Source organism: Chaetomium fimeti (assembly GCF_033439085.1).
Source record: "Chaetomium fimeti strain CBS 168.71 chromosome Unknown B0H64scaffold_9, whole genome shotgun sequence".
NCBI lineage: Eukaryota > Fungi > Ascomycota > Sordariomycetes > Sordariales > Chaetomiaceae > Chaetomium > Chaetomium fimeti.
In genome coordinates, this window is record NW_026944337.1 from 471,562 (window position 1) to 493,605 (window position 22,044).

A 22,044-nucleotide genomic window follows, 5' to 3' on the forward strand; every position below is an offset into this window, starting at 1 on the left:
TCTTCTTACCCTTAAACCAAGGTTTAAGGTCTGGATACTTTATATATATACGGCCTATATATACAATATAGTCCTCCTTTAATACTACCTCCTAGAGACCTTCAAGCTCCTAGAAGCCTAGGTAGTATAGATATCGTTTCCGAAAGTTCCACTTAATATAAACCTTACAGAAGATAAACATATACTAAAGGTACTCATCCCACCTTCAACTTCTATTAATAGATATTAGGAATTCGCTAAAAACCTAGATATTATTATAAACTAGCTATATCTACAGTATATATAGTATCCATACCCTTTACCTATATACTATCTATATCTATAGCTACAATATAGATTCCAATACTATAATAGATATAATACTACTTAACTATATAGCTAGTAATTATAGTAAAGGCTTTAAATACCTTACAAAATATAACCTAATATATTTCTAAGCTAGTAGCATTTATAAAGGCGTAGATAAAGGTTTCGCTCCCTAAAGACATTAGTATATACTATATATATCCTAGTCTTAACTTATAATTAATAGTTTCATCAAACCCTATAATAGAGAAGGTCTTAATACTTCCTCTAACTATTTTAAATAAAAGGTTAATCTTAATAAACCGTTAGGATAGGAAGTGCTCCGCCTAGGGATATATACAGCAGATAGTAATCTACTAGTCGGCTTCAAGCCGACGATATTCGCTGTAGCTAATATAGTAAATCCAATACTCTTTAACTAGGCGTTCCTAGTCTAGGAGAAACTCTCGATAAATACCTAAAACTATTAGTATCTACTAGATATACCCAGTATATACAGCATATATACCGGTAAGATATAGCCCTTATAGATACTGTAAAAGCCTTTTACAACGAATTAAGGCTGTAACCCGGTCTTAGATATTAAGTACCGGCAGGATCGTACTTTCGATATTTAGCTAGGTATACTTCGATCGTAGAGCTAGGAACTAGGGGAATATAAAGAATTATCCTAATTCTATATTAGTATATATACCCTATATAGTCCGGAGGTAAGGTATATATCTAGTAAATATAGTAATATTATAGTTCTATATAATCTTATAAAGTTCGTTAATAACCTATAAAGATAGCCGAATAGGTAGTAGTAGGTAATAATTATAGCACCTACAGCATACTAGTATATAGTAGCCAAACCGTTCAAACTCCTTTAGTATATAGATATCAAAGGTTATATAGTACTTATAAGGCTTTACCTTCCTAGGGCTCTATAGATAGTTAAGCCCTATATATAGTCAGTATATAAGCAGCTAAATACTTAATATATACATACTATAAACTAGTTATTTTAAACTTAACTATCTAACCTAGAAGTATATCTCCTATACCTTATATATACCAGCTATATAGAGATGCCTGAGATATAGAATGTTAATTCTAGCGGTTGTTCTAGCTAGAGGCTATAATCTGTACTATAGTTGCCCTTCGGAGCTAAGACTACAACCGATTATAGTAACCTTAAAGAATATCGTCAGTATATACTATATATATCCCTAACCAGCCTACCTACTCTATTACATTCGAAGACCGCTAGGCTATATATATAGCACAATAGTAAGTTATCTAACATCTAGCAACGGTATATATAACAGTCCTATAATATATAGAATACCTAGAACGTACTAGCTACTAGGTTAGTATATCCGGAGTATATAGGGTTAGATAGTATATTTACTCTTCTATTTATTTATAAACTAACTATTTAGGTAGTATTATATCTAAAGGTTTACCTAGCCTTTCGTTTATTTTCTAAAGGTTCTCTAATATTATATTTGTTGAACCCTAGAGTTCAGATTACTAGTGCTGTGGCCATCTGGGGGGCTCTACAGTACTGTAATTGAATTCGTATGGCCTATAGCTATATACTGGTATCTTGGTTGTGGCGGTACGATTACTGGGTGGCTAGCTATCTTAGTTTGAAGAAGGTTGGTTCTTCTTTTCACTAAGTGTTGGTTTCTCCCGAATCGAGCTACCCTGCACCTACCCTGCACCTGGGTTTCCCAAGCGAGCTACCCTGCACCCGGTTGTTCCCAACCGGCCTACCCTACACCTCTTAGCATCCCAAGCAACCTACCCTGCACCGGTGGTTGGCTCCCAAACGGCCTACCCTACACCGCTTAGCCCCAACCGGCCTACCCTACACCGGTTTTTAAGGTAGTAGTATAAGTGGGCCCAGGCACTTCTAGGTGCGGCTGCGAGCAGGTGAGCCCATTTTTAGTCAAACCTATACAAATGAGTTTTACGGGATTCAGTTTTTTACCACTAAGACCACTAGGCCGAATTCGGCACTACACCCTGGTCGGTAGGTATATAAGAAGGAAGTAGTAAATCTAACTCCAGTAGTTAAGATAGCAAATACAGAGGCATTCCCAAAACAATAGTAGTCTACCCACTAAATTAACCACTATTATAGGGCCTAGGCCCTGTAATTACTGCTGGTAGCTAAGCAATAGTACTGTACATTGCTTCCCCAAAGTGCATTGTAAGCCCTGTTAGTGTGTGCACTACAGGGCCTCACCTACCTAAATCTCAATAATATTATTATACTATTCTAATAGTTAAACAAACTCTGGATCGGCATATTCGTAAAGATATATACCACTATAATAGTACTATATATACTATACCTTATTAAATTCGTTATTCCTTCTAAGTATAGTAAGTATATATAGGGTATATAGGCTAAGCTCCTTACCCGAGTAACAATATACAACTTATATTATACTATAGACTACCCTTTACTAGCTAACTAAGTAAGAACTATATCTAAAGGGGGTTAGTATATCCCTAGTATATAGAGGGTAAAAAATACCAGTTCTTTAATCTTTATAAATATACCTCGGATTTCCTCAAAGCTTATACCCTTACCCTTACCGAACAGAATAGATAAATAAACAAAGTATACAACCCCTCCTAATACAGTATACGGGTAAACAGGGTATATATTATAGTCCACAAACTCTATAACCTTAATACTAAACTTCTATAATATACTAATAAAGGAAATAGGCTTCTATAATAGCAATTAGTTTATAGCTAATTAAATAAAGGGTAGAATACCTACTCCAACAAACTCTCTTACTATATCCAGACTATATCTAGTCTAATATATTAGGTTCAGTATAAAGTTATCTATATTCTAAAGCTACTTTATTATAGTATTGTCTATACTTATACCCTCTATATACTAGGTATATATATATATAAACCTCTAGCAATATAGGTTATTAGAATCTAATTCACTTATAATATCCGATAACTCCTACCTATCTATAAATAAATTATAGAACAGTATTAATATACTATAAGTATTAGGTATATATAAGTAGAGATAGTACTATAATAGAATAATAAGTTATATAGTTATTTAATAAACTTAAAAGAGAGAATTAAACTATATTATATATAAATTCTATATTACTATATATATACAGTATATATATACCTATAGTACTAGTATCGGATATAACCCTACCCCCCTTATATTATCCTCAATTTACCGTTATATACCCAGTATATTAAAGGGCTCTACCTCCTTTAAACTATATTCAATATAGAAGCTCGGTTAAAAGCTTACATTAATCCTCAATCATCTAATACTCTTATAATTATTAGATATATAAAGCATATAACAAAACACATCACTCTCTTCCTTACACCACTATCTACTACCTTATAAACGCAGATACGATATCAGCCACATACCGCACAACCTTACACATATACACCCCGTATATATGTCGTAACTTTTCAATTAATTATACGATAATAAAAAAGTCAATGCACAGTGGGATGACTCAGCGATTTGGCGGGGGGTCGGAAAAACTGGACCCCCCGCTAAGTTTCCCCGAAGTAAGGCCGTGGACCCCCCGCCAAGTATTCAGGACCCCCCGCCAGCTGGAACCTGACTTGTAGGGAGGGTGCGGGCCGGGCTGCAGACCTACCCGTGAGGGCCGCAACCAATACGGAGGCTTGAGGTGCAAACTGGAAAAAAAAAAAAGCCCCACGAAGCACCCGCACAGGCCGCAATGCAAATGGAAGTTTCTCCAACCACATTAGTTAGTTGCGAACCCCCACTCGGATCACAGTATTCTTTCAACCACAATAACCGTTCCGTTCAGTCGACTCCACCGAGTTCAACACAAAAGATTTACAGTCAGTTTTGAACGTAGTTGGTTGTTTTCGCAGTTAGTTCAACGCAGTCGATTGTTTTTGCAGTCAGTTTGATGCAGTCAATTGTTTTGCAGTCAGTTCAACGCAGTCAATTGTCTTTTTTCCAGTTTGCACCTCAAGCCTCGGTCGGCAACTTGAACCGCCCACAATGCAAACACCTGCTCAATCACGTGTGCTGGTGACATCACCCCACCACGACTGCCCTTTCGACTCGCAAACCCTCGACAACGCTCTCTGAAGCAGCGCTCGGTGTTCTCATTATCTGTCCTACCAACGCATTCCATGCCGTTGCGTAACCTTCTAACTCGGCGGGCTTCATCAGCCTGGAGTGAATAATCAGAATATATAATACCTGCCCCTTTCCCATTCATTTTCACGTTTTCCACAGTTGTGCAGACGGCGTGCTCTCAACGCTGATAAGCCAGTTGTTTATACCCATTCTTCTCCTAATACCCAGACCCAGTTTTAGCAATGGTTGAACAAATGACACTTACCCCCTCGCCCTCCCCGGCGCCGGCGACATCACCTCCCGCAACATCCGCGGCGTGGGACAGGCCACAACGTCCCGATTTGCCACATCCACGCTCGCGCCCTTTCCGCCCTGGGTCGGCGAAAGAAAACCTCGCGCGGAACTTCATCTCAGACACCATGGCCGACATCAACCGTTGGTTCGTAAAACGTGCCGGGGCAGCTAGAAGCGACAACGACCCGGGGTATCAGCCGGGAGACGACGAGGGCTATAAATCGATAGACGGCTTGTGTAGAGACCTTGATCCGGTGATCCATCTCATCTGGAGGTCCGGTACTCGTGAGTGTCCCACTGTCCCATCGTAGACTGGATACAGGTGATCGAGATGATCGCCAATGGTGTTAACGAGCTATTCCTTGATTAGCAAGTCTTCAAATACCCTCGCTCCTCAGCATCGCCAGCGAGTTCAACACATGGATGCTCGGCTTCCCGCCATCGCCCGACCACATCTTCCCGCTTCTGCGGAAACTGGACCACTGCTTCGCCAGCCTGCTCTCGGGCGAGGACATCGTCACCCACGAGCCCCTGCCGGGGTTCGAGAACGGCCTGCGCAGCGGCATGAGCCCGACCGACATGGTCCGCTGCAGGAGCACGGCGCTGAACGCCAGGACAGTCGTCATTGCTGTTCTGGCCAAGATGGAGCGAGGGGAGGCGGGCGATGACGAAGGTGAGAGCGGGGTTGATAATGATGATGGCGATGATAATGAGCGTGACGTGGAGGCCGACTACATGGATGCGGCGCAGGTATATGAGTATACCTTGGTTAAATTGGGCGAGACTGTCGGTGGATCGGGGGTGGCCGATGTGCCCATGTTTGCGTCTTAGCTAGACCCGGTGCTGCTGATGGGTGGGTAATTTGATTTCGAGTCTGGTTTCCGCTCATCGACCATTCATTCCCGCAAACTCATCTTTTCTTAAGACTAGATGCCTACAGCCCATTACCACTTGCCCACCTTACCTTCTACGCGGCTGGAAACTGACGATTTCAAGAATCTCAACGAATCCTTCCTACACGACAAGATCAGCGGGCAAAACTTTTGTTTATTACCACGTCCTGGCAGTCGATCGTCTCATTATTTACACCAAGCTATGGAATTGCGACCTCTCCTCGACAACCCAGTCGAAAGCTACTTCTAATGTCTAGGTACCTACATCGCAACAAGTATTTTCGTCGCCTAGCCAAAGCCAAAACCATGGAAGCCCACGGATGACCAATACCATACATGCGCCGGCTCGTCGACGCAACCTCGGGGCGCCAGTTGACAGACCAAGATATCAACTACGTGCTCGAACACTGTAAAGACGCCCCGTACTCGACCCGTTTGCGTTCCAACGTCTCCTTGACTCGGCACCTTAGCGAATTAGCTTGGCGCACATCTCCAGGCCGGCGACCAAAGCGTACCTCGAACGGCTTCGCTTTTGGGATTGGATAGTGTGAGTACCTATCCAACGACGATGCTTTGTCCCCCTTCGCTAGGTTTGCAGCGACAGCCTAGGAGCCTACCGATGGCGGCGGGACATGTTTCTCATGCTGTGCTCCATGGCCACGCCGCCGCCAAATGTTGTACATACCGGGTGCAACAAACAGGATACCAGCACCTACCTGTTCTGCTCCCGCTACGAACTTTGAACCGACGGCCGCATTAATTACTTTGGTCACAGCCCTGCAACAAGAAATGCTAGATTGCCCGTTGGGCCCCACATAGGGCTTTGTGCCGACAGATGCAGCAAATTCACCGCGCCGCCTCGGACTTCCAGGTTGTATTTGAGCACATCCTCGAGTTGACTTTTCCGAACCCCGGCATGGCCAAGATTGTTGGCGAGGATGGGGCCGTGGTTGTGACCTCGGAACTAGTCGGTGGTCACTTCTCGGGAGAATATGTGGTGTCGGTCCCATCACAGTGGTGCAACGTCGCTGGACCATGGGACGGCTGCCAGATTCCCGAGTCACATTTCTGAGCTCGCCATGCGAGCGAATCCTTGCCCGGGCGCTGTTGAAATTGCAGGTCGTCTGCCGTCAGTCCCTCCCTCTTCATCCCTGTCCTTTCATGTGCGGGCGGCGAAATATCGCTCCTGTCCACCCGTCAGACCGTCACTCCCCAAGATTCACCCGCCGAACTCAATCGTTTGATGGGGTTGCTGATTATTTCTTTCACTCACACCACATCCTCCTATAAAACCACCACCCGCGTCGCCTTCTTTCTCCAAAAGCATCGAGCGCGCCGTCGTCCGCCACAGCGCCGCCATCAACACCACCATCATCAACTCCCTCCCCGGCGACGAAATCGGCGTCGCCACCCTCCCCTGCGGCGCCGAGTTGGCCCTCAACCGAGTCAAGCCGACCGCCCTGCAGTCCAGCTGGAAAGAAAGGCTCAGCCCCTGGCGTGCCTGGCCTTCCTCGGGCCATCCTGGGACACTCCATGGAGAGCGCATCCACAATCCACAACGCTACCCCACGAGCCCACGCGACAGCCAGCACCCCGCCAGTGCCCGCCCCCCGTGCCGCACTCCCCCTCTCTCCCCCAGGTACCTGTAGTTATGTGGGTGAGTGGGTGTACATGTATGTATGTGGGTGGTCCCACCTGGGGTTCCACAACACCCATCATGTTACGTTGCCCCCCTTGGCGCTGCAAAATGACATCAGTTGGAGTCGGTTGGAGTGACAAAAGGGAAGATCCCTTCCTACATTTGGTGATTTTTTGCCGTCTTAGCCGAGTAGTCCTTCCCAGCACACCGAGGCGTCTTGTCAGCACAAGTCCCTTCGGCCAAATTCTCCTCTTACCAAGGCGTAAATCTCTTCAGGTCGCTCCATTCACAGCATGCATCCCGCCAGGTAACATTTGGTATTTGTGTGCCGCCAAGAACTGGGATTGATCCTGCAACCAGGGATGTCGCTTGTTCACACTTTTCGCTCAACTGCACATGTGCCTGCCCAGTGGAATCCTCAGATAAAAAGACACGCAGAATCCCTTTCTTTTCCACTTTCCTTCGAGAAACATTGAACTTTCTGGTCTATTTTCGCCATAGTTGCTACTGTAACGTAGTGCGGTGTAAAGCTGAGATTACAACGACGCAGCTAGCTGCAACTCCGACCCTCATGTCACGACCCATTGTCGTCAATTCATCGTACTCTGGCAGCCTCGTCGCGTGTCCGCAGTGAATGATTGATTTCGGTACCCCTATTCTCGCCGGTATCCCCCACAGAATACCTACGTATCCCACGACATACGTATTCCACGACGACCGACATTCCACAGGGACCCCCCAACATGCTGTCCTTCAGTAAGGACAAAGACGGGGAGAAGGCGGCTAGTGCGCCGAACTACACCGAGGACTCGGACGTCCAGGAGGGCATCGTGACCGGGAACAGCGACAACCTCCAACGGCACCTGAACAACCGCCAGATCCAGCTCATCGCCATCGGAGGCTCCATCGGGACGGCCCTCTTTGTGAGCATCGGCACCGGTCTGTACAATGGCGGGCCCGGCAGCTTGCTCCTCGCCTACTCGATCCAGTCCATCTTCCTTGCCATGGTCAACAACTGCATCGCCGAGATGAGCACCGCGTACCCCGTCAGCGGCGGCTTCATCCGCCTGGCCGGTAAATGGGTAGACGAAGCGCTCGGCTTCATGGTCGGCTGGAACTTCTTGTGCACCTCCCTCTTGACACCCAACCCGCCCGCATCACCATCGATGCGGAATTTGTACCTAGGCAGAGCTAACACTGTGGCACCAAATGTAGTTTCTATGAAGCTTTGCTGATTCCTTTTGAGATCTCGGCCTTTACCCTGGTGTTGTCCTTTTGGAGCCCTACGGTGACTGAGCCTGGCCCAGTCGCTGGTATCTGCGCGGCCATCATCATCTGCTATGCGTAAGAACCTCAAGGACGTAGCCCGAGCGGGATTCACCCCCGGGCCGTTTTTACCCTATGCAACTCAATGCAGCCCCTCCCTGCCGGTGAAGTGTGAATGCTAAAACTTGTCGTGTGAATAGCGCCATCAACATTCTGGCTGTGAGAGCGTATGGTGAATCCGAATTCTGGCTCTCGGGCGGAAAGGTCATTTTGATCTTCGCCTTGTTCTTGTTCACCTTCATCACTATGGTGGGCGGGAACCCTCAAAATGATGTCTACGGTTTCGTCAACTGGCAGAGACCCGGGGCCTTCATGGAGTATTTGAGCCAAGGCACCCTAGGTCGCTTCGAAGGCTTCTTGGGAGCCCTGTGGTCAGCATGTTTCACCGTCGTGGGACCCGAGTATATCTCCATGGTATCGGCTGAAGCAATGCGGCCCCGAGTCTACATCAAGAGCGCCTTCAAGACGGTTTACTTTCGGTTCTGTCTTTTTTTCGTCGGCGGCGCGCTAGCTGTCGGCATCTCTTGCTCTCCAAGGGATCCGGCTCTAGCGGATGTCGTACTCGGCAACACCTCCGGCGCCACTGCATCGGCTTCACCCTATGTGATCGCCATGGGGAACCTCGGCGTTTCCGTTTTCCCTCACATTGTCAACGCGTTAGTAACACGACACGACATGAAATCACCGCGTCCGGTAGACAAGTCAAGTTCGATGCTAACGCTTCTTTTAGTCTTCTGTTGACCTCCATATTTTCCGCCGGCAACACATACACCTACTGCGCCATTCGTACCCTCTATTCGCTCGCGCTTGAGGGGAGAGCCCCGAGGTTCCTCACCTACACAAACAAGAAGGGTGTACCGATTTATTGCTTCTTCGTCGTCATGATCTTCCCGCTGCTGTCGTTCATGCAGGTTTCGAGCAACTCGTCGGTCGTCATCACTTGGTTTGCCAGTCTTATCACAGGTGGAGGTATATTTACACCCGCTCTTGCACCCCCACCCCCTTTTGCCTATCGATGCTAGAGGAATGTTGCTGACACAATACCACCAAAACCCAGGACTAATCAACTACATCGTCATGACCACAACCTTCATCTTCTACTACCGCGCCTGCAAGGCCCAGGGCATCGACCGCCGACAGTTCTCCTACTTCGGCTGGTTCCAACCGTACTGCGCCTACCTCGGGCTCGCCTGGATGCTCGCCGTGGCCCTCCTGTACGGGTACCCGTCCTTCAAGCCCTGGTCGGTCTCGACCTTCTTCTCGAGCTACACGATGCAGCTCTTCATCCCGCCGCTCTTTATCTTCTGGAAGTTTTTCAAGGGAACCAAGTTCGTCAAGCCGCACGAAGCCGATCTCGTCTGGGAGCGCCCGGTCATCGACGCTTACGAGGCCACCTTTATCGATCCCCCGGCCGGCTTCTGGAAAGAAATGGGCCAGATGATCGGCATTGGGAGAACCAAGGGCGGGAACGAGAGGCGGGTTGGCCACAATGGACAGGATCTCGATCGCTCTAAGCAAAGTGGCGATGCGTCACAGCCGGTGATGGGGGCCTGAGAACTGGTTGAGAAGACCGGGGCGAGTACTGATGGCGGCCGAGTTCATGGTATCCGAGGATGGGGGAAGCCTTGATGTTGCTCGGTGGCGTGGCTGTTACATGTACTTATTTGGGAGGCCAAGGTTCAGATTTGCAATGAGCAAGAGAGCATTACGTCGACTACCAACTTTGACTACACCGAATCATTAGGTGGCCCGTGGGGTATGGTGTTTGGTGGGAGAGATTAACTATTGCTACCTGGTAGGTGAGGTACCTATGTATGTCGGTTTAGGTGGGGAGGTCCCTATTTTGGACAATGCCCCCAGGAACTCGACTGCCGCGGACTTGCTCCTCATAAGGCACCTCGCTACCTTGGTATGGTGGAGAAATGGCGCCCGAAAAGTGCAAAGCTGAAAACCGATTAACCATACACGGGTACATTATTAGCATCGTACCATGCTGTGCGACACCGGGAGTTGCAGTGGTAGGTCAAAGTGCTGCATGGACTCGCAGCTATCACAGCTGAAAACAGTCTTCCGCGGGCACCCAGCCTGGCGCCAGTCGGGCCTTCTACCCATGCCCGGGGAATTATCATTGGGCACGCCTGCACCTCCGTCCAGGTCGTGTACCTCGAATGGGGGTTGAGCGGGATGTCGAGGAACCTCCATTTGCATGTCCGATTCTGTCCCTTGATGCAACCTCTTCCAAAGACCGGCGGCCTTGTTGCTCTTGTGCTCCTTTCCTGCCCATCCACCACGTCACAAGTCTATCTCAGCACATATTGATATTGTACACCACCCACTTCATCCCTAATATCACATTAACGCAAGCTACAGTCTAGCTCAACCGAACCACACGTACAAATGGCAAGCGACCTTATCGTAGCCGCTAGAGATAATAGACTGGGCGATGTCGAGAGACTGCTGCAGGAGGGAGCCGATATCGACGCAACTGACGGGGACTATGGGCAAACGCCGATATCTTGGGCCGCAGAGAGGGGCCACTTGGACGTGGTCAAGACTCTCTACGAGCGCGGGGCTAGCCTTCTGATTGCTGACCGGAACGGCTGGTATCCGACGGATTGGGCTGTTCGGAATTCCCGAACAGACGTGGTTTCTTTTTTTCTTACCCGACAGCAGGACGCGTCCCATCGGTATTATAAGGGCCGAGGCCTTCTCTTTGTGGCCGCCCAACGTGGCTCGGTCGAGGATGTGAATCGTTTTGTGGGGGGAGAGCCTGATCAGGTCGACAGCGATGGGACGACACCGCTCATGGCCGCCTCCCAAAATGGCCGCTTCGACAATGTTGTCGTTCTGTTGAAAGCTGGGGCGGATCCACTCCGGAAGAACGAGGATCAACGCACCGCCTTCTACTGGGCTGCGAAGGAGGGTCATACTGAAGTCATACGGGCCCTATTGACGGAAGCCTGCGCTAAGCCCCGCAAGATAAGTGAGCTGCCCAACGATGAGGCCATCGCTTTTGCGTTCGCCGAGAAGGGGGAGGACGAGGAATGGAACGAGTTTCTTGACACCCACCCTCACCGCGCAGCGCCAGAGGAAGGCGATCGCACCTCAACCGCGCTCCACTTCGCTGCGCAGCACGGCATTGAGAAAGCCGTCCAACGGATGTTGGCGCTGCCGTCCGACGCCGGTATGGTGAACGCCCAGGATGCCCAAGGCCGTACTCCGCTCATTTGGGCTTCGATGGGCGGTCATCTTGCGATTGTCGACGCTCTGCTTCAACATCATGCCAACCCCAAGTTGTCGGACGACGAATACAAGGAGACGGCACTCATGTGGGCTGCAGAAAATGGCCACGGTCAAGTCGTGGAGCGACTCTGCAGAGAACTTGATCGTCACGACGTCAACGTCCGAGGCTGGCGCGGATATACAGCCATGACCTTTGCGGCATCAAGGGGAAATGCCGCGGGCGTACGCGCTCTGATTGAGGCCGGAGCTGACCTCAGTATTGTCGACGATCGTTGGGGACAGTCTCCCCTCTCCTGGGCCGCCGAGGGCAATTATCTGGAGGCCGTCACGGATTTGATCAAGGCTGAGGCAGATCTCTACGCTGAATCCCACGGAAACACACCGGTATCTTTTGCTTTAGATAACTTGGAAATACTCCGAGCTTTCATCCAACAGCCAAGGGATACAATGAGGGATGGAGGCGAGAAAATACCTCGGGTGCGCGTGATAGAATTGGCTTTACGGTATTCCTGTAATCTCGATGACGACACATTCTCAGACACACCGGACCTGTCTTCTGATGACACATCCTCCGGTACATCCTCTTTACACGGCGGGGATGAGACCCATCACCCCGTTTCGAGCTTCATCCTGGACCAGAAGGAGTATCTCGAAGCCGTGGACCATGACGGCAGGAACCTGGCTTCGTGGGCGGCTCAGGGCGGAAGTCCCAAGGAGATGGATATGCTACGTGCGAAGCGGCTCGACTTCAACTCGAAGGATAACATCGGCCGTACGTCTCTCCACTGGGCAGCAGAGGGCGGAAACCGCAAGGTAGTCAAGTGGTTGCTACACGAACAAGTTGCCGTTGACACTGCGGACGAGTTTGGACGGACCCCGCTTTCCAGAGCAGCCGTTCAGGGTCACGACAAATGTGTGCGAATGCTAGTGGACCGCGGGGCGCACCCGGACAGCCCGAACAAGAACCGGAGAACGCCGCTTTCGCTGGCTGCTGAAAAGGGCCACGTTGAAGTTGTTAACCTTTTGCTGTCCCTTCGTGATGGCAAGACGAAGACGAGCGAGGGTGTCGTCAACAGAAGCAAGAAAGGGCATGGGGGAATAGGTGCCAGGGACGGCGGCGCAGGTGCAAAGGACAGGCTGGGTGACGGAAACAAGGACAGCACTGGGCGGACGGGTCCTGACAATGGCGGCGCGGCTGTGGCGGTGGATTCTCGAGACGTGGAAGAGCGAACACCCCTCTGGTATGCGGCCATAGGGCACCATCTGACGGTTTTCAAGACGCTGCGCGCTAACGGGGCAGACCCGGGCGTCATGGACAAAAGCGGAAAGGCTCTGCATGAAATTCTTGTTAACAAAAAGAGCGCGGGGGGGGTCGAACCTGAGGTGATGGCGGCATTGGATGCGATGCTGGAGCAGCTGAGATCGGCCCAGGCTCTATTGTCCAAACCTTTGGATGGCGCAGCTGATTTGGATGAAGAGTTCAAAGCGACCATCTTGCGGGTCCCGGAAAACGAGAAACTTGAGCTCGAATCAAGGACACAGCTTTCCGTCCACTCTCTCCTCCGAGGGGAAGGGCTTCCCGATCCCCAGGGGGCGAGCTGCGCGTGGATGCACCTCCCTGCCAACAATGTCGGTACCTATCTTACTCCTACTAGTCATTTATACCAAGGGCTTGCTAACATGAACGGAATTGATCAAAACGATTAGATGCGATGGGTCGAGGTACGTTAACGTGACACACGGCTTGTTGAATGCCGTGCTGAAACCCCTTAGGTGTTGATGACCAGACATTACGAGGCTTGCGGCGAGAGCGAACGTTGGAATGCCAGTGTCGTGCTTCAATCCAAGCTTTGGGAACAACAACAACACAAATCCCGGAGGGGCGCCCATTACGCGAGGTTCATGCGACCGGCATGCCACCGTTTCGTTCTTGGTACGTTTTCTTTGCTATACTTACATGTAACTCCCATTTGACACCCAACGCCGTGGGGAGTTGCTGATAGAAGTCCAATATGCAGCGGGACGATCGGGAACGGTAAGTAAGTCTATGAACGAGAAGCCCAAGGAGAACGTGAACGAGAAGCCGAAGGAGAGCGAACCGGAACGAGAGCGAGACGGATTGAAAAGTGCACAACCGCCCCAAGAAGAACGGAACGCGGAGGGCAAGGGTCAGTCGCAGCCCCAATCGAGCAAATTGAAACCACGGGGACAAGACGCAAGCGAAGGCGAAACGGGTCGTAAAGAGCGCGATATCAAGGAAAGTAAAGTTGTCGAGGACAAGGGCACCTCGTCAAGCCAAGGCTTGGTTTTGTTTGTGAGTGTATCGGATGTTTTAACTTGACTCACTCTTGTCACACAAGGCAGAAGCGCAGTGCTCTGACAGTTGGGCGTAGATGCCGTATCTACATTGGGAACCCCAGAACCAGCAACGGAACATGAAAGAGATCATGAATTTGAAGAAAGAAGAGAGGAAAGCTAAACGAGATCTCATTCTCGCGGACCCATCCCTGAAGGATCCGAAGGGAACAGAGAAGCTCCACTGGGTCTACCTCGACGAAGAGCACCCGCTACATGTCCGGCGAACCCTCGACCAATACTACTACCACACACTGCCAAATACAGAAGAACGTGACAACGACCAGACCGGCATCAGATATCACAACGATCACCTGAAGTCGACCGATCCGAAACAGGCCAACAACCCGACACCAGTCCTCACCATGGTGGATCAACTTTGGATGTGGGTGCTACCACGCTGCGGGAAATTACCCCCTACAATCATCACAGCCTTTCCACAACGGTCTAATAGGATGAGATCTGGTGGGTTCAAGAACATGACGGCCCTGGTGTCCAACATCATCGCCCAGTTTCAGGAGACGCCAGAAAGGACCGTTGACGGTCTAGCTAAAGTGATAGCTGCCGAGTGCTCGCGAATCTACTTTGATACAATGAGCAACAGGGACGAATCACTCCAATTCTCGGAAATTTATACCACCTCCATGGGTGGGATCGTGAGTAATCCATGCGCCCCAGCTTAGTATTTTGCGATGGGCCGTGATAATTCGGTTCTAACTGACTGCCATGTTCTCAGACCGAGAGAGAGATTGGTCGCTTTAGGGCTTTTCAGCACTACATCAACCCAGCTAGTGCGGCGTTGGCTAGGCCGGTCTCCCACCAAGATCAGGAGACGCCGAAAAATCCGGAGTTAGAGTGCTTGCTGGAAATTGCAAACGACATCAAGGACCTCCGAGAAATCAAAGACATCCGTGACGAGCTCAACATCATGTCATCGGTCTTCCATACCCAGAATGAGGTCATGAAGGCCATGGAACACATGCTGCGGGAGCAAAAGGACAAGCGAAACGACACGACAGGGCGGCCGAGGCGGATGAATTCGGACTTGCTCCACAGAGCGGCCACTTTAAATGGCAATTCTGACTACAGCTTGGAAGCCATCAATGACCATCGGATGTATCAGTCACGAATGCTGACGGTTGTCGACCGGAACATCCGTGAGGTGGATCGCCTAGACCTATTCGCGGAAAGAGCTTCTCGAGCGGTGAGCCACCATCCTCCCTATCAACTTCTTAATCCTAGTCCGTGTCTTCAATAACCGCGCGAGGGAGTGCTAACGAATCCGACATTTCCCCCTTTAGATCCAGCAGCTGTTGGACTTGAAAAACAAGCAGGCAAATCTCAAGCTGACACAAGGGACCGACAAGCAGGGGAAGACGGTCCTATACTTCACCGTGGCAACTATTATCTTTGTCTGAACACCCCTTGTTAGGCCTCACTTGACAACACTTGCTGACTCGTTTCCCAGCTTCCATTGTCATTCATGTCTTCATTTCTGACTATCGAGGTCAAACAATTCCCCCGTGGGGATGATGGCAAGCTTTCAATTGATTTTGTGCTCCAGGTTATTTGTGCGTCCCCCCTCGGTATAATCCCTGGTATCGTGTTGAGACACCGCTTTAGGTTACTCGGCGCAGGTTGCTGTCTAGACCAACTTAACTGACCGGTGGCGCTCTCGGGCGGCTATTAGTTGCGGTTTCTGTCATCCTCATCGTCCCATCAGTCCTTGTGGCATTCAACCTTGACCACGAGTCGCGAGCGAAGCGCAGGGCGTCCGTGAGGGCGTTTTGGCGCCGGTATATCGTTCGACCCGTCGATCATGGAAGTAATCCAACGGCGCGATCAAATCAGGGAGCGGCCGTGCAAGCCACCCCGAACGATGACAACGGCAGCGCGCCCGAGCAGAAGCCGGGCCAGGAAGCGGCGGTGAAGGAGGAGGCCATTCCAAATAATGAGGGCAGCACCGTAAAGGCACGGAGAAAGTGGATACAGGGACCGAAGACGTGGTGGATCGACCGGCAAGCGAGGCCGAAACAACCCGATGCTGAAAGTGGTGAGGGTGTTGGGGGGAAGGACCCTGTTTGATGGTTCGGGAGGCACTCTCAGGTCGGGTGCCGAGCGTATTTGGTTGGCAGCGCAAGGGAGATGAGGCTCTTGGTTTTTAAAACTAAGGAATACGTGGGTGACTGCTCATAGTTAGAAGTCTTCTTGCAACCCGACTTCCTAACCGGCTAGACCAGCCGTCAAGACCCGAGAACGGGTTGACGCAGCCAAGTCTCGCTGCTCCCGTGTAGGTGCATAACTAAAAGCATCCGAGTATGTTGGTGACCTCGGTGAGTATGTGGGGATATCAAGGTAGTGTATAATGTATGGTGGTGTGAGCCCTCGCCCATTTCTGTAATGCCGTATGGAAAGACGGGGAAACACTTGCCACGGCCGTGATCTGCTCTTTTCTTGTGGGGGTACTATATACACAATAACGAAACCGCACCGTTCACGGGCGCCAAGGGCTTGACCTGCGCGCATCTTGGGCTCGGCCGGCTGATCATTTCTACATTGTTATTAATCGCGCGGCTAGGTAAGTGTCTTGTAATCATGGTTTCATGGCCTCACGCTTGCAGTTGGAGTCCAGTCAGGTTCGTGAACCCCTGAACGTGCATCCCGAACCCCTTCCCCCGCAGAGGCGAGAGCCCCTTTCATCACCAGCCGCAGAACAGCACAGAAGAGTTGGGGGCGGAGTCGAGAACCTGCTCGCCCTTCTGGAGCCCTTCTTCCTCCACTTCTTCCTCCACTTCTTCCTCCACTTCTTCCCCGCAATCCCCGAACCCCATTCCAGACCTGGGAATTCGGCTCGTCAATTTCCGTGAACCGGCTTGGCCGCCTTGGCGGACCACCAGGTTGCAACGCTGAACGAACGGTCAACCAACGCTAAACCGTCCCTCCGCTGCCGCATGGCAACCGAGATCGATCTTGGTCCTGTCCCTTGCAGGTCCTCATGCGGCGGAAACGCGGCCCCGCTGCCCGTTTTCCGCCTTGTTTATCCCAACGCGCGCCGAACCAGCACCGAAAGGGATAAGGCGCTCCAATGACGGTCAGCAATGACACCGACGGGGGTCCATTCCGTGCGGAGCATCCAAGATCGTGGTCCCGGGGACGCGGGGAGGGCGAACCGACGGGGTGGAAGAGAGGTAATCGTGGGAGTATATGAGATGGCGCCCTCCCTCGTCCATCAGACCTCTCCTCCTGCTCTCCCCAGTCCACCCTTGCTTGACCTTTCCCATCACGAGTTTTACCGACCCGTGCTTTTCAAGACTCGACACAATGGCTCGCGGCGCTGCTTTCCTCGGTCTGGCCTCGCTCCTCCTCGGAGCGGCCAACGGCCAGCTGCCCGGTGAGGGCGAGGAGGTCCACCCCAAGATCACCACCTACCGCTGCACCAAGGCGGGCGGGTGCACGGAGAAGACCAACTACATCGTCCTGGACTCGCTCTCCCACCCCGTCCACCAGGCCACCAACGAGCACGGCTGCGGCGAGTGGGGCCAGAAGCCCAACGCCACCGCCTGCCCGGACCAGGAGTCGTGCGCCAAGAACTGCATCATGGAGCCCGTCGACGACTACAGCCAGTACGGTGTGACCACCGACGGCACCAACCTCCGCCTCCAGCAGCTGCTCGACGGCAAGCTCGTCACCCCTCGCGTCTACCTCCTCGACGAGGCCAAGAAGAACTACGAGATGCTCTCGCTCACCGGCAACGAGTTCACCTTTGACGTGGACTCGACCAAGCTGCCCTGCGGCATGAACAGCGCCCTCTACCTCTCTGAGATGAAGGCCGATGGCGCCCAGAGCGACCTCAACCCCGGCGGCGCCTACTTCGGCACCGGGTACTGCGATGCGCAGTGCTACATCACGCCCTTCATCAACGGCATCGTAAGTTTTGGATTGCCCTTTTATGATAGGCCAACGGGAGAAGAATGAAAACAAGCTAACTCTGGCAACCAGGGCAACGTCGACGGCAAGGGCGCGTGCTGCAACGAGATGGACATCTGGGAGGCCAACAAGCGGGCCAACCACATCGCCCCCCACCCTTGCAACAAGAAGGGCCCCTACCTGTGCGAGGGCGTCGACTGCGAGGAGGAGGGGGTGTGCGACAAGGCCGGGTGCGCGTGGAACCCGTACCGGGTCAACGTGACGGACTACTACGGCGCCAGCGACGCCTTCAAGGTCGACTCGTCGCGGCCCTTCACCGTGGTGACGCAGTTCCCCGCCAACCGCAAGGGCAAGCTCGAGGCCATCCACCGCCTCTACGTCCAGGACGGCCGCGTCATCGAGTCGTACGTCGTCGACGCCCCCGGCCTGCCCTCCACCGACAGCATGACCGACGAGTTCTGCGAGGCCACCGGCTCCGACGGCTTCATGCGCCTCGGCGCCATGCAGGGCATGGGCGAGGCTCTCACCCGCGGCATGGTTCTCGCGCTCAGCATCTGGTGGGACGAGGGCGGCAACATGAACTGGCTCGACGCTGGTGAGGCCGGCCCCTGCTCCCTGGACGAGGGCAACCCCTCCAACATTGTCAAGGTCGAGCCCGAGCCGGAGGTCACCTTCAGCAACATGCGCTGGGGTGAGATTGACTCCACCTACGAGACTGAGTCGTCCGAGGGCAAGGGCAAGGGCAAGAACGGCGGCGGCAAGGGCAAGGGCAAGTCGTGCTCCCAGTAAGGGAAGGCTTCGGCTGGTTGTAATTACTACTTGTAGAGAAGGGATAGACGTCAAGACATGACTATTTGATTTCTTGATACATATTGATACATGTAACCAGTGAAGAATTGACTTGAATCTGGCAATGTTGCCTACTGTACCAAACCTCGTTCGATGCTCAACTCTTACGACGAGTGTCCCCAGAATGTACACGGTAAGGTAGGTAGATAACCGCCACACCTAAGTCAACCCACAAAATGAACCCTCACCTCCAACTCCAGATGAACTCTCCAGTCCACTACCATAATGGGCTTCCTTTCCCTTACCTTGGTGTTGATTGACGGCCATAAAAAGGTCCTCACTGCTGGATTCTGCCCCTTTGAACCCTGATCTCACGGAGAAGGACGTGTGCATTGGAGAGAACGGTGTAGAGATAAATCCATTCACAGTGTGGTTTAATGGTCGGAACACAATCTCAACACGGTAATGCCTTCTTGGAGTCGATCTTGGCTCAGCAACCCCAACCCCCCGACCCCCGGACGGGTTACGACACAAGAACTCCAACTTTGCCCAAAGCAGCAAGCCAAGCACTTCCCCACACAGACAATGCGGGGAATCTGCGCGGGTTCGGGCCCGTCTCCATATTCCCCATCTAGACCCTTGCCGGACCTGCTCGAATCTGGCATCTCGGGAAGGCCGTTCCGGAGGACAACACGACACTTTTACGTAGTTCAGACGCATTGACGGCCTATTTACTGGGAACCATGGCCAATTTTATGGAGGATACGTTCAATTGCCGAATGCTTTCCTCCTAGAATTATTTGCGAATTTCTTTCTCGACCGTTGGTGACTTGGTTGTTGTTGACGGACCTTGCTGAACCCCAGGTCCAAACCGAGAGACTCCGCCGAGTTTGTTGATCCTCCGGCTTCTCTTCCTCCACCCCCACAACCCACCCTCAACCCTGTGATACCCACCACCACCACCACAACCACCACGACCATGAAGTTCGAAGCCCTCCTCGCCGCCGCCTGGCTAGCAGCCACCACCACAGCCATCGGCCCCGCCACGCCGGACCAACCGCCGCGACTCAGAGGCAAGCCCGAGCGGATGGCCAACTGGCCGTGGCCCAACCCCTTCAAGTCCGCCGAGCTCGCCAAATTCACGCCCGCCTGCGACGTGCTGCGCACCTTCCGCGCCCAGGAATTCATGCTCGACGACCTGGCCGCCAAGGCGCCCAAGGGCCTGCTCGAGTACCGCGACGCGCTCAAGGACGTCTTTGCCGCGCGCGAGTACCCCGGCAGCTGGGACGGCATCGACCCCCACGGCTACGATCGCGATCTGCTGACCATGGATTATAATGATGTCCCCCTGCGCGTGCGCGAGTGGATCGAGGACCAGGAGCGTACGGATGGCCCGGGCAAGGGGTTGTTCGCGGTCTATCAGCGCCCTTTGCCGGGGACCAGGGTGTTGCATACGATTAAGGTGCCGAAGGAGACGCCCGTGACGGAGGAGTGGCGCGCGAGGGATGAGATCCGGGTGGCGTTGTTTGCGCCTGGCGCGCTGTATGAGGTGCTGCCGTTGTGGGTGGTGGAGGGGAGCAAGTGTGAGGGTGAGTGATGACTTGTTTCTTTTTCGTTTAGGTTGGTCTCGTGGGTGTTAGATTGTTGCTAACGTACCGGGATCGTGCAGGGCCGCTTCTCGACCTCTCCAAGTACAGCTCCAAGCTCGTCGACGGCGGCGTCATTGCGTACCCGATCCACCACAGCTTCCCCAAGCGGGCCCAGGGCAAGCGGGAGATTGAGTTCCAGATCCAGGCGCAGGTGCTGCAGCTGAACGAGGGTGAGACTTTGGAGACTGAGCAGGCCGAGAACGTCGAGGAGGCTGAGAAGGTTGAAAAGGCCGAGAAGGTCGAAGAGACCGAGAGCACCGAGAAGGAGGAACTCTAATTTTGCTTCAACTAGCATCAGAGAGGGAAGAAGGTTAACATTATACACCATCCATGCACCTGTACTACATTTCATTTGTCGCTGCATATCACGAATACCATATTATACTCTATTGCTACTTTCAGGTGTGGTTGATGCTGCACATAGCCCTGGTGTATTGGAGACTGTCATGGGTATAATCTAACTGCTATCTCATCCAGCCACTCTACTTAAGACCGAAATTGTCTGTCCTCAACCCCTGGCTTCCCACCATCTCCTCAAATACCCCAAATCCGTGCCCAGCATGTGGGCTAAATTCGTCCCCGCCGCAACCACACCGTACAAATTCGGCCTGGGAGGCGCCATGCTCATAGCTGTAACCAAGTCATAGACCAGACCAACTTCCTGCACCCACCGCAACCCGTGGTAAAGCCACGCCGAAAGTTCCCACGACTCGTGGTGTGTCATCCAGATCGTCATCGCAAACCTGGTCATCTCGCGTCTCCTCGCGCTCGATTCGTCCGAGGGGGGCTCAAAAAGCTCGGGCACGATGGACAAGGCTACATACTGTGCCACCAGGAGCGGGCCCACGAAGGCGGCGCATGCTCGGAAGCGTTTTGACGGCCTGGCCCCTGGAACATGTAGATTAATAACGCATAGAGCGGTGACGGCTATGAGGACCCCATAGTCGAAGATCTCTTCTCGTTTAGTTGGGCCATTCTCACGATCTATCCACGCCCAGAGATTCTCTTTGAACCTGATGCCGGGGTTGCAGACATACCGATAGTAAGATTCCCAACCGTCCCTCTGCGTGGGTAAGTTCGTTACGTTGGCAGTTGACAGGGGAACTGGGGTAGTAGCAACAACCGTTGAGTTTGTAGCGACAGAGGCAAGTGCCGGGATAGCCAGAGCAAGCGGCGCAACAATGACCAAACTTGAACGCATGGTTGGAGGCCGGCGCTAACCCGTCCAAAGGGTGGCTGAGGATGGTGTGGACGGAACGGATTGTGGAAATGAAAGTCTTTATAAGTGCGTGAGGACAACACTTTCTCACACGTTGCATGGCATGGGGGGGTTTCCTTTGATTCACATGTGTCCTTTGACATCGTCGCATGTTGGCTGTTCAAATGTCATCGCAACGTCTTTTGTGGCATGATTTAAGTCCGTTGTTTTTGCAACATCCGTGAAGCGGCCCCCAGCCGCGAAGTAAACTCCACAATCCAATGCCACTATTTACACCGGCGGGT

General features: G+C 52.0%; 8 protein-coding genes across 8 annotated transcripts; 7 read left to right on the forward strand and 1 right to left on the reverse strand.

The window, feature by feature from the left end:
* The first annotated feature begins 4,460 nt into the window (after positions 1 to 4,460).
* B0H64DRAFT_247931 (uncharacterized protein) lies at positions 4,461 to 5,822 on the forward strand. Its single transcript, XM_062799952.1, has 3 exons — positions 4,461 to 5,005; positions 5,091 to 5,573; positions 5,717 to 5,822. Exons 1-2 carry the CDS (start codon positions 4,669 to 4,671, stop codon positions 5,549 to 5,551), a joined length of 798 nt encoding a protein of 265 aa, XP_062655076.1. The 5' UTR covers positions 4,461 to 4,668; the 3' UTR covers positions 5,552 to 5,573; positions 5,717 to 5,822.
* Positions 5,823 to 6,753: 931 nt separating this feature from the next.
* Positions 6,754 to 7,798, forward strand: B0H64DRAFT_247924 (uncharacterized protein). The gene has a single exon (XM_062799951.1). It carries the CDS (start codon positions 6,857 to 6,859, stop codon positions 7,598 to 7,600), a length of 744 nt encoding a protein of 247 aa, XP_062655077.1. The 5' UTR covers positions 6,754 to 6,856; the 3' UTR covers positions 7,601 to 7,798.
* Positions 7,799 to 10,249, forward strand: B0H64DRAFT_247971 (amino acid permease-domain-containing protein). The gene is made up of 5 exons (XM_062799953.1): positions 7,799 to 8,375; positions 8,468 to 8,596; positions 8,719 to 9,234; positions 9,309 to 9,547; positions 9,636 to 10,249. The coding sequence occupies exons 1-5, from the start codon at positions 7,996 to 7,998 to the stop codon at positions 10,130 to 10,132; spliced, it is 1,761 nt and encodes a 586-aa protein (XP_062655078.1). The 5' UTR covers positions 7,799 to 7,995; the 3' UTR covers positions 10,133 to 10,249.
* A 726-nt stretch (positions 10,250 to 10,975) lies between these two features.
* B0H64DRAFT_330524 (ankyrin repeat-containing domain protein) lies at positions 10,976 to 14,859 on the forward strand (the record flags this gene model as incomplete). Its single annotated transcript, XM_062800946.1, has 6 exons — positions 10,976 to 12,372; positions 12,445 to 13,450; positions 13,529 to 13,543; positions 13,595 to 13,754; positions 14,089 to 14,135; positions 14,215 to 14,859. 6 exons carry the CDS (start codon positions 10,976 to 10,978, stop codon positions 14,857 to 14,859), a joined length of 3,270 nt encoding a protein of 1,089 aa, XP_062655079.1.
* On the forward strand, positions 14,634 to 16,330 carry B0H64DRAFT_248055 (uncharacterized protein). The gene is made up of 4 exons (XM_062799954.1): positions 14,634 to 15,380; positions 15,478 to 15,588; positions 15,645 to 15,747; positions 15,867 to 16,330. Exons 1-4 carry the CDS (start codon positions 15,105 to 15,107, stop codon positions 16,259 to 16,261), a joined length of 885 nt encoding a protein of 294 aa, XP_062655080.1. The 5' UTR covers positions 14,634 to 15,104; the 3' UTR covers positions 16,262 to 16,330.
* Positions 16,331 to 17,497: 1,167 nt separating this feature from the next.
* B0H64DRAFT_446212 (concanavalin A-like lectin/glucanase domain-containing protein) lies at positions 17,498 to 18,892 on the forward strand (the record flags this gene model as incomplete). Its single annotated transcript, XM_062806898.1, has 2 exons — positions 17,498 to 18,103; positions 18,176 to 18,892. 2 exons carry the CDS (start codon positions 17,498 to 17,500, stop codon positions 18,890 to 18,892), a joined length of 1,323 nt encoding a protein of 440 aa, XP_062655081.1.
* A 632-nt stretch (positions 18,893 to 19,524) lies between these two features.
* On the forward strand, positions 19,525 to 20,929 carry B0H64DRAFT_366921 (uncharacterized protein). Its single transcript, XM_062801922.1, has 2 exons — positions 19,525 to 20,481; positions 20,562 to 20,929. The coding sequence occupies exons 1-2, from the start codon at positions 19,872 to 19,874 to the stop codon at positions 20,816 to 20,818; spliced, it is 867 nt and encodes a 288-aa protein (XP_062655082.1). The 5' UTR covers positions 19,525 to 19,871; the 3' UTR covers positions 20,819 to 20,929.
* Positions 20,930 to 20,960: 31 nt separating this feature from the next.
* On the reverse strand, positions 20,961 to 21,742 carry B0H64DRAFT_469364 (uncharacterized protein; the record flags this gene model as incomplete). The annotated part of the gene is made up of 2 exons (XM_062807795.1): positions 20,961 to 21,604; positions 21,665 to 21,742. 2 exons carry the CDS (start codon positions 21,740 to 21,742, stop codon positions 21,050 to 21,052), a joined length of 633 nt encoding a protein of 210 aa, XP_062655083.1. The 3' UTR covers positions 20,961 to 21,049.
* Between the last annotated feature and the right edge of the window lie 302 nt (positions 21,743 to 22,044).